Source organism: Balaenoptera ricei, chromosome 20 (assembly GCF_028023285.1).
Source record: "Balaenoptera ricei isolate mBalRic1 chromosome 20, mBalRic1.hap2, whole genome shotgun sequence".
NCBI lineage: Eukaryota > Metazoa > Chordata > Mammalia > Artiodactyla > Balaenopteridae > Balaenoptera > Balaenoptera ricei.
In genome coordinates, this window is record NC_082658.1 from 7420467 (window position 1) to 7432426 (window position 11960).

General features: G+C 42.1%; 1 protein-coding gene across 1 annotated transcript in view; it reads right to left on the minus strand.

Moving 5' to 3' along the window:
* The window catches only part of GRB2 (growth factor receptor bound protein 2), a 68936-nt gene extending 57367 nt beyond the window's left edge, over nucleotides 1–11569 (minus strand). The window contains exons 1-2 of the mRNA XM_059907451.1: nucleotides 11364–11569; nucleotides 4044–4259 (exon numbers count right to left, since the gene is read on the minus strand). Coding sequence (XP_059763434.1) covers nucleotides 4044–4121 — 78 coding nt within the window. The 5' untranslated portion in view covers nucleotides 4122–4259; nucleotides 11364–11569. The remainder of the gene's footprint in view (nucleotides 1–4043; nucleotides 4260–11363) is intronic.
* Between the last annotated feature and the right edge of the window lie 391 nt (nucleotides 11570–11960).

Here is an 11960-nt window from a genome sequence, read left to right on the forward strand (position 1 = left end):
TTCAGGGGCCTCATTTTCAGTGGAGAACCCCTGGGGCTATCTCAAGGCTGCCCTACAATGGTGGGGAAATTTAGGTTCATTTCACCCACCTAAGGCCTGAAACTGCAAAAGAAGAGCAATTTCTTCCATACCTAGCCCCAGTGCCCTCCCCGCCCCTCCCCAAGAAAAACACAAGCTTTTATAAGAGGGAAATTAACAAAGGCAGATATATCCAAGCATTAAGTTCTATTTACAGCTTCCAGTGAGATGTTTTTAATTTGTTCTCTCTTCTCAGGGCAGTACAAGTCAACATGTGGACAGAGAGTAAGGAAGTGGTCTGCTGGGGGACACGAGTCAACATTCAGCAAAAGTTAACCAGGAACTCCAAGACAGTGAGAGGGTGTAATCCTTCTGAACCTGGTCATAGGCAGAGGGCTGAGCCCCTTTCTATTTCATTATCTTCAAATAAAATGTACTCAGTACCCACGTGCACATGTCTGTTTTATCAACAGAGAGTAAATATATCCATATTTCAATCGAGGGAAACTGGTCAATGCTTTCTGGACACTTCAAAACATGATTTGGCTCACAACTACCAACCTAAAGAGTGAGCAAATCAAATCAGAGCCACTCAAATGAAGCCAGTTACTCCCTGAATAATCAAAGAAGAAAATGCTGCCTTTTTTTTTTTTTTTTTTTTTTTAACTAATAGCGCTTAAGACAAAGCAATGTCCCTCCTCTTCACTCAGCTGTTTCACAGAATTATGAGACAAAGGGCAACTACTGTATCATCACTCTTTTTAGAGTAAAGCCACAAGATTACTAACAAACAGCTAACGGCCACCATTCAAAAGCAATAATGGCATTATGACTTCATATGCCAGTTATCTGCCAACCTGGAAAGAACCAAATATATGTATGTTTCTCCCTCCCCAAAGAAAATCTGAAAGTAAATGTGAGCACTCTGATTCACTTTCTCTCCCATCATAAAAATTTCTGGGGGAAATTAAACAGTATCATCCTAACTGTAGGATGGGAAAGAAGGATATTACACTTGTTCAAGAAGTTTACCAATTTAAGGTGGAGAACTTATAAAATGATCATGGTCCAAGACTAACTTTAGTGGTAGTAAACAGGGAAAGTTCTTGTCTAAAAATTCTTTAAAACAGACCTCAAAGTTCACAGTTTTGTTTTGATTTGTTGCTTTAGTGCTAAATGTGCAACTGGATAGACTTAGTATGAACTTCCAGGCTCAAGTTTCAAGTTTCTAGGGTAAGCTTAATGGAGAAATCTAATTTGTATTTCAGTAAACAAACCAACCAAAAAAACCCCCAAGCTTGGCCCCAAAGCATTTTTGTACAAGTGACAAATGTGGCTACTTGAGTAGCCAATCTTTTTTTTTTTCCCTTTATCTGAGTAACCAATCTTATTATGATATCAGGAGCAGGTTATCTGCTGAAAATAGTAATCATCTAAGAAAACATCAAATTATCTCCTCAGTACATCAATGATACAGAGTAATTTAGCAGTCTAAGTTATGATTGCTGATTTCTAGCTAAAGAAATAGAAACAGATGATGTATTTCTCTCTAAAACCTATAGCTGGTTCTGTCTGCTTTCTGATGATTAATTTAGTGCTGACTTTGAGAATACGGTCAAAAAGCTCACACACCTCAGAATGGGAGAAAATATTTGCAAATGAAGCAACTGACAAAGGATTAATCTCCAAAATTTACAAGCAGCTCACGCAGCTCAATATCAAAAAAACAAACAACCCAATCCAAAAATGGGCAGAAGCCCTAAATAGACATTTCTCCAAAGAAGATATACAGATTGCCAACAAACACATGAAAGGATGCTCAACATCACTAATCATTAGAGAAATGCAAATCAAAACTACAATGAGATATCATCTTACACTGGTCAGAATGGCCATCATCAAAAAATCTAGAAACAATAAATGCTGGAGAGAGGGTGGAGAAAAGGGAACACTCTTGCACTGTTGGCGGGAATGTAAATTGATACAGCCACTATGGAGACCAGTATGGAGGTTCCTTAAAAAACTAAAAATAGAACTACCATACGACCCAGCAATCCCACTACTGGGCATATACCCTGAGAAAACCATAATTCAAAAAGAGTCCAAAAAAACAAACAAAAAAAACCAAAACAAAAAAAACAAAGAGTCATGTACCAAAAGGTTCACTGCACCTCAGTTTACAATAGCCAGGACATGGAAGCAACCTAAGTGTCCATCAACAGATGAATGGATAAAGAAGATGTGGTACATATATACAATGGAATATTACTCAGCCATAAAAAGAAACGAAATTGAGTTATTGGTAGTGAGGTGGATGGACCCAGAGTCTGTCATACAGAGTGAAGTAAGTCAGAAAGAGAAAAACAAATACCATATGCTTACACATATATATGGAATCTAAGAAAAAAAAAAAAAGGTCATGAAGAACCTAGGGACAAGACGGGAATAAAGACACAGACCTACTAGAGAATGGACTTGAGGATATGGGGAGGGGGAAGGGGAAGCTGTGACAAAGTGAGAGAGTGACATGGACATATATACACTACCAAATGTAAAATAGATAGCTAGTGGGAAGCAGCCGCATAGCACAGGGAGATCAGCTTGGTGCTTTGTGACCACCTAGAGGGGTGGGACACGGAGGGTGGGAGGGAGGGAGACGCAAGAGGGAAGAGATATGGGAACATATGTATAACTGATTCACTTTGTTATAAAGCAGAAACTAACACACCATTGTAAAGCAATTATACTCCAATAAAGATGTTAAAAAAAAAAAAAACACCTCACAGAGTTTCCTTCTCCTTAAAGGGCTCTTTATCACCTTCCATGAAGTACGACCTACATTTCTAACATTACAAAAACTACTGTGCAGGTAACTTCGGAGCAGAACTCTACACCTTGGGCAGTGAACAAAATAATAACTCTCCATAGGTCTGCAAAACTTAAAAACAATAGTCACTAGTCCTTTTATAAAGAATCATATTTCTGTATTTCCACTTCCTTCTTCTTTATAAAATCCTAATAATTTCATTCAAGAGTAGTAAACAAATGGATGGCAAATTCCAACAATCAGGTTTAGAGGAAAAAAGTCAAAACTTGAGACACAGTGAAGACTCAAACATTAAATTTCAGGTTTTTCTCAGAGTTGGTACACTATTTGATAACACCCACCCATGTAAAAATAAATTACATATCCAAAAGAGCAAGCTGCTCCAGTTAATTGGGTAAACAACATAATTAACACGTGCCAGGTGGAAGGCGAACCTCATGTAAACAGTGGGGCTCAAAATGAGCTGCAAACCGTAAGGAAGCTTATTTTTAAACTGTCAGCAGGTTTCTTTGGTGCAATCACAGTTTAATATGGGGTAATCACAGTTTAATATGGGGTAACTGCTCCTCAAGTTTAAGAAAGTCGAAATCTGACTGGTACAACAACAAGTTGAACCTTGTTATTTAGAACTCCATTAGCTGTTTCACAAAGAATAAGAATACACTGAGGTTCTTTAATGAGTTTTGGCACGTACTTCCAACCACCTCTCTAAACTAGGGGAAATTAATTTCTAACCTACTAGGATCACATTCCAGAATGCAAAAATCTTTTGACTACGTAAGATAAGACTAATTGAGTGCTTTTACAAAAATACTTCAAGTTTGGGTCTTTCAAAAAAATCCTCTCATTTTTTTTTTTTATAAAACTCTAGTAGATTAGGTAACCCAATCTACTCATACGCTTCCTTACTATAATCATATTGCTCTGACTTTACTTGAATTACCAATATCAACAAGCACAGAAAAGCTCAAGGCATTCACACAAAGGCAGTTAAAGACCACACATCACACCAACCCTCTGAAGTCATGTTTGATATTCTACTCAGCATCTAGCTCTCCAAATCACACAGGATGGTAAATGTTAAAAGTGGGCAATGAAAAAAGAACAAGCACAGCTTCTTTGTGTGTTATCAGGGCACAAGAAGGCAGGTGAGTACAAGGAGAAGCCATCTGAGCGTTTGCTGGGCATCAACACTTACCTTGAGGATGTCCCCCCTTTTGAAGCTCAGCTCGTCGTCTGCGGTGGCTTTGAAGTCATATTTGGCGATGGCTTCCATTCTGAGCGGGGCTCAGGGCTCAGCAGCCTGAAGCAGGGGGGAAGGGAGTCTTCCCTGCTGAAGCAACCCAGTGCTCTGGGCTCAGCCTCGCCTCTCAGCTGGGACTCGCTCCTGCACGCCGGGACACACAATGCCACCCTGAATCAGAAGAGCAATGATTGAGAGAAGTGGCCAGATCGAAGGCAGCCCCGCCCTGCCAGTCGGCCTGCCGTCCCAGCCCCCACGCCCCCTGGCTCGGCCTGGCTCAGCCCTCCTCCCTCCCTTCCAGGCAGGAGCCCTGAGCTCCTCCTTCCTCTTTCCAGCCTCGGCCCCCAGGCAACTGACAGGCCTGCCGGCCAATGACGGCAGCTGCTCGAGCTATTCCAGAACACACTTCCTCTTCCCTCCCGCTGGGTGTGCTCAGTGTGCAGGAACCGGCTGGAGTCCGATCGGTCTCCGCCTTTCCTCCCTCGCCCCTCACGCTCTTCTCCAGGCACGAAATGCAATCCACGTAAAGAAAGCCCTCGCCCTCGGGATGGCACCCTACTTTTCTCAGTTATATAGGCCTCTCTCCCTCCTTTCTCCCTGCCAACCTTTCTGGTGTTTTGAAAATGTTGGGTCCTATATCCACAGTCAAAAGCCAGCAATGTGGGCTTTGGTCCTGAGCTGCTTTAACTGTTCTCAGAAACTAAACCTTGGTCTGCCCCTAGGAAAGTGGAAGAAACTGACCCTAGGAACTACTTTCTTATTCAGTTTGCTACTCTCAGCATAGGCAACTCTCCCTCTCCACTTGCCAACTGTGATTGGCAAGCTCAGGTGACCAGAGAAAGGATATCCAGCTCAGAGCCTTTGGTGGGTGGAGACCTGCTCGTGCAGAAGGCTCCCCCTCCCTCGAAGACCCCCAAGACTTCGGGGGCCCCAAAAGCCCTTGAAAATAGACGTCTAAGGTTCAGCATTCCAAAAGCAGCCTCTGCATTATTCCTAACTAGCCTATGGAGCAAGGTTGAACTCCTAATCTGCACTTGAAAGCAATCCCTTTTTCAGAATCTTAGCTACCGCCCAAAAGCCAAACAGAAGCCTCTCACAGTTACCCCTGAGAACAGGTGCTTTTCTCGGAGCCAGGGGAGTACTAGACTGATTCAAACTGCATTTTGCAGGCAAAGATTCTGTAATAACCCTTAGGTAGTATACCAGGTGATGGTGAACCTGGGCAGTACAATCACTGCGGAAGTGAAGAGTCTCGAGCCCTGAATATGGGACACATCCTAGACCTCGCGTAACTAAAGGAAAACGAAGCCCCATTCTTCTTTTGTCGGTCACTGTTTTCATACAGGCTAAGTAAAAGCAGAAAACAACACTGACACTGGCAGAACGGGGACAGATTATTTATAGTGACACCCTTTGGTGGATAATTACCACCTAACAGAGAACTCATTTGAGGGGCACGAGTGATTATTCTTCTGTTCTAAAGTTAACAACTGGGGCATTAATCAAGCATAGTTACAAAAGGACTAAGGAGTAAACCAGCTGGGAATACTAAGGTTAGAGGGAAATGAGTATTACCAAGGAGGAAAGAATCACCTGGTAATAAAAAGTCCTTCAGCCGAATTCTGAAGGCCAAACATTCCACTGCAGGTAAACTAATAAACTAAACCAACGTTTATTCATTCTATCAGGCCATACCTAGGGTATCCTGTGTTGTGCTGGCTCTAAAACAGGAAAGCAAAAAGAGTCCCAGCAAATTGAAAAAAAAAAAAAACAAGATTAGTCTCAGTATTTTCGTGTGTCCTTAAACACCCTTTACTTATACTCACCACAGTTACTTATTTATCAAATGAATCCATATACATAATTTTAAAAGTCAGAGCATTAAAAGGCTTATGAAAAACAGCAGATCCCTACTCCAAGCAATCACCCTCAATTTTGTTTTTAGCTTTCTCTTTATGTTTACTCACAGTATTTCTAAATAACACCCTTCTACTGCTGTTTCTTAATTTATTCCAGCCATCACCTATCAATTGAAAGATGAGGACTTAGCTGTTCCGCCCCTGCCAATTCTGCCTTGCCCCATCCCAGTAATGCCACATATTCCGGTTTAAGCAGTAGTTATTACATTACGAAACACTGTTCACTGGTGATTCAAATAATGTATGATAACCAACCTTCCTTTCTAGTACAATCCTTCAATTTTTCCCGGAATTAATAACTGTTTCTCCTTTTTTGCCTACTTTCCAGTGTGTACCTATTTAAAACTTTTTACAGCTGCTCCAAAATCTCCGCTACACGCCTATCAATATTTTCCATACCCTGACCTGACCATTTATTTTCACTGGTCTTCAGGTCTGATTGTTGGGACTATGTATCAATGATGGGAAGTTGAAGAATAATTGCACAGATCCAAAAAACTTCAAAAGTTTCATTTTTGAAAAACAGAAATCAGACAGAAACCTAAAGCACTGTCACTGTCAAGGTACTATGCAGTAACAGGGCATAAACTTCTATGTCATTCATGATTCCAGACAGCTGCAGTGTGACTGAACAGCCAGATCATAAAAACCAAGAGTTTTCAACATTTGCTCTCCTGCTGTTACTCAACTTATCTACCTCAGGTTTCCTAGAGAAAACTTAAACAGACAACATTCTTGAAAATCACGTTTCAAGTAACAATTGCTTTGTAAGATACAGTTTAATAGGAATGAAAACCAACCAATCACTACTTTTGCGGTGGTGCCAAGTAAAAATTAGCATCTCACAGAGAAAACCAGAGGAGGCCAGGTTATTAGGCTATCCACCGAAAAACATGCAGGCTAAAGAAATTCCAAAGGGTGTGTTTCATTAAAGACAAAAAAATTCTATCACATACACCGCATTAATTACTTAAAAAGAAAGAAATCTGAAAGTGGACACAATGTATAATGTTTTTAACAGAGTAGATGTTGCTGTAAATTTCTCAAGAAAATGGGCTGGGAGTACATTTAACCCTGAAGCCTGATGACACAGTATGTCTGAACTGTTACCAGCACACACCCTGCAGCCCATCACAAGCAGAGAATTTTAACAAGGCAAGTGCAGCTTGAACTGTTCATTTAAAGCAATACGCACTGTACCGTAAACTGCAATCTCCTAAAGGTATTTGTAGGATTTTATTTTCTGTCTTCCATTCAACTCTCTTCTTCCCAAAATTCACAGAAAATAAAATACGCGACACTTTACTGGGCCAGTATGCTTTACTGGGCCAGTATAGCTTAGTGTTAAGCCCGCATAGTTTGTAAAGGCAGGCTGACCCAAGTTCAAGTAATGACCTTGATGCTTACCAGCTATAATTTTGGGCAAGGCTTTTAAACAAGCCTCAGTTTTCTCATCTGTAAAATGGGTATAAAATCACCAACTTCATAAGATTCACTGAGCATTGAATTAGGTAATATAGATAATAGACATATATGAAGTGCTTTAGACAGAGCCTGACATTAAGTCACTCAAATTAAGTTAAAGCGTGACTCTACTTAAAACATATTAGATGTTTGTCTTCATTATTAAAAATAGCAAATTAAGGTTTACACTGCCATGGCCCGGGTTCAGTCCCTGGTTGGGGAGCTGAAATCCCCCAAGCTACATGGCGCAGCCAAAAAAACCGAAACAAACAAAAAAACGGCAAATTAGAATAATGAGATTTCTTTCACCTGCTAATTGTCAAATTTTTTAAAGATTTATAACATCTAGTCTCTGCGATACTATGGATAAAGAGATTCTCAGACTCTTTATCCAACGTTTATTAAATTAACATTTTGAACAGCTACTATATGCCTAACAATATGCTTACTACTTGATTATAAAAATAAAATCACCACAGAGCCCACACTCTATCAGGGAATTAATTAGTTCAATGTTTTTGGAGAGTAATTTTACAGCACCTATTGACAAATTTAAAATACATACCCTTGGACAAGCAATGCCACGTCCCAGATTTATCTCACTAAAATAGTGACACAAATACCATGTGCAAAATACATGTATCCCTGATCAATATCCATGAGCATAACAAGAAATATCTTTCTATATAAGTACCAAGATACATTATTATCAAGTTTTTTAAAAAACTGCAGAAAAATTAGTTTATCATACTTCCATAAAATAATATATCAGTGTGTGCTAAAAAAAAAAAAAAAATTCAAAAGGTTAACAATGATTACCTCTGCAAGCGAGTTCACAGAATATTTTTCCTTTCTGTACCATACACCTCAACTGTGTTTTCATTGTCTTTACTATAAGCATGTATTGCTTTTGTAGTCAGAAAAAACAAAAACTAAAATCTTACTGATGCTCTGGAGTTAGACCTGGATTCAACTGTCACTGTACCACTTACTAACTAGGTGGGCAACACTGGAGAAATAACTTACATTCTCTAATCCCTAGTGTCCCTCAGCTGGAAAATGGGGAAAATCATAGCATCTACAGCTTATAAGGTCATTTTGCTAATTAAAAGAGACAGCACCTGTAAATGCTGAGTCCCTGGCATAAAGTGCTAAGAGGTATTAAACCAGCATCACCAGTAACTCTTTAAATCTCGGTCCACGTGTTCTCAGTAAATCTAGAACTTCCCTTCACATACGGACTCAGAGGAACGCTCTGGCAGGCAAATTAACGGTCCTGTTAAGTATAAACTAAAATTAAATACCTCCAAATCAAGTCCTAACAATGCTCAAATATTCACACATATAAAACTAATCACATCTATAGTCACTTATTCTACTGGGCTTTTAAACATTTACTGTGTATATACAGAAAGTGTACCTTTGAGTAATTTAAAGCCACATTTCAGTCTCATTAATTTACGAGTGCATCCTGTGACAACAGTTTTGGTTCTTGGATCAGCTACATCAAACTCACCCCATTCAGGGACTGATTCACTGTGAGGTGCCTTCTGGAGTTTGGCAACGTAATGGCTTTAGCCAGGAACCTAATTTTAAGTAAGAGTCACAGGTAATTCTTATGCATGCTAAATTTAAAAAATCACTGCTGTGCTGTAAGAGTGCCTTGAGTAGATTTTAAACTTTGCATCTCAGACAATGCACTACAATGTCTTTGCATAAAATGACAATAATACATATTCACTTGGCATAACTGGGAAAAACCCAACTTTGACAAATAAAATGAAAGGCTCTCAATGGCCGTTCAGGAGTGCTGGAAAGTTCTTCTGAATTGAGCAAGTAACTATTAATATTAGTTTCTCTCAGGAGACCATGGTGGGTCTCTACTCTGTATTACTTCATTTCTCCAAAATCTATTACTCTTCTGTTCTAAGAAACAATTAGAATTGTTGCGGCATAACGTGCAACATAACAGGAATTATTGAGAAGAATCTCTAAGTACCACCAACTTAGCAGTTAAAACCTAATAGTAGTCCCTCAAATCTGAATACACTGGCTGAGGAAGGAAACTGCCTCAAACATTTAAATGCTTTCTTTTAGTATCAAAGAAAGCTGATGACAAGAATTAACTTTTAATTTTGGGATTCAGAAAATTTTGAACAAAGGAAGGAGCAACAGAACAAATTTCTTTCTTTTTGTCAAAAACAAAAACAAAAACAAAAACCAAACCCAACAACAATAACAAAGAAGGCTGATTATAACAGATGTAGGAAAAGACACCTTATCTTAGAAGGCTGGTAATGAATAAATTAGTACTATTACAACGGGCAAGCTTTAATTAATTCATCAATGGTCTAAATAAATTCTATTCCCTTAAATGTTTCAAGCTATCTTAATTCTATTGTAATATAGGACTATGGTTGGTTTTCGTTTTTAACATTCACCACCCCCACTAAAAGCCAAAAAGAAGTCACACAAGCCCCAAAATGACCCAATCTCCCTTACTAACGTAAAACAGACATAAGAAGAAAAGCATGAGCAGGCACAAAAACATGATCTAAAAGTGAAGAAAACAACTAAAACGCAAAAACACAAGCTACACCTGTGACCGAGTGACAGTATTGATTACTTACAGCTGAATTCAATCCTTCGAGCCTCCCAGTTCCCAGGGGGAGAACGTTCGCATGGCTCTCTAGCAACCCTTCTGGCCGACTGAAGGAACACAGTGGACGCTCAAAAGTAAAGAATAAAGCAGGAAAGAGGGCATCTTCCCGGGAGAGAAACGGGATCTTTACGTGAGGGAAAAAACGAATTGTGCCGAAGAGCCGAAACCTCGAAAAGTTATGCCAGAGAGGGGACAAAAAGGAGGAAGGGGAAGTAGATTAGAAAAAAAGGGGGGGGGGGAGGGGGCAAGTGACTTGCATTATACGAGTAAACATTTAGTGTCCGCAGTGGAATGGAGAAAAATAGTAGGAGAAGGCAACAACTGGGGAGCACAAAGTGAAAGAGGCATTAGAAAGCCAAAGAAACTAATGCTAATTTCTCTCGTGTCTTTCCCACTTTTTTCTGATAATCCACAGTACCAAAAGTCAGACTGCGAGGCACTTGGCTCCTCTGCAAATTATATTCTTACTGCATCTGAAGCCAGCCTAGTTTAACTCCCTAAATATGCTGTAACATATGTAAATCATAGACACGGAGAGCGCTGCAAATGAAAAATACCAGTGAGTCCTTCCCTTCTCTTACTGAAATCTTTCCTCGCAGCATTCCAATCAACTGCTACTTATTTTTCTTGACAAATGTTTTTCAGAGAGTAGTCAAAAAAAAAAAAAAAAAAGCGCTACAGAAGCAAAGGCATCTTGACTGGCTCCAGTAGCAAACGTCCTCACTCAGTATTAATAAGGTTGGTGGGTTTCCTCCCAAAATTCGGCCCCGAAACACCAGGAGACGGTGACGTGGTGACCGTGCAGGTCGAAGAAGCATCAATCACCACATTTGCAGCCCTCTGCGAATCCTCCGCCTCCCGGACCAAGTCAGACTGACTCAGAACGAGTACCCCGTGCTCTAGGGCTTCTCCTGGGCCCCTTCTGGGCAAACCCCCACGAAAAAGGCACGAAATTTAATTAGGAGCCCCCCAACCTCTTGCCCCGGGGTCCGGAGCTCTGTCCCGAGCCAAGGGTCAGGGGAAGAAAGGTCCCCAGGAAGGAAGCGCCCCAGAAGGGAAAACATGGAGCCCAGAGCCCGGGGATTCCGCTCCCCGCCCCGTTCCTCACTGTCCCGACCTCCAGGCCCGGCAGCCCTCGGTACGCAGGCCCGGGCCCCCCGGGCCGACTCCCGCTGCGGAGAGGGGAGGAAAGGGCACGGGAGCAGCGCCGCCGCCGCCGGCCGTACTCACCGTGGCGCAGCTGCTCCGCTCCGCGCCCGGCCGGCCCCTCCGCAACGGTGCGAGCGGCCGCCGACCCCGCTGCTGCTCCGCGAGGGCAGCGACTGTTCCCGCCGCCGTCACCGCCACAGTCTCCGTCGCCGCCGCCGCCGTCGTCCGGTCGCTGAAGCGGTACTACCGCCTCGCTTCCGTTCCTCGTCGGGGTCCCGCGAGAACTTCCCCCCGCGGCCCCGCCCCGCCCCGCCCCCGCGAGACTTCCCCCAGCGGAAAAGGCCCAGAGCGCAAGCGCTCCTCCTTGGCCAGGCCCCCGCAGGTAGACCAGCTACAGCCCAGGGCGCAGGCGCCGGGCCGCCCCGCAGCAGGTGGCACCGGCAGGGCTCCACCCCCGGGGTTGCTGTAACCCTCTCGGTGCCAGAGCGGGTAAATTAGAGCTCACCCCTGAAGGAGTAACTCTTATCCACGTCCTTTCCCCTTCCACCAGACCAAGGCAATTTGGCTGGGGGGTTGGAGGGAGAATCTCCGTCCAGCGTGAAGCACTCCAAATAGAGGACCAGGTCTTGAAATATTTGAGAATCTGGTCCAAACAAACTCTGCAGTATTAGATGAATT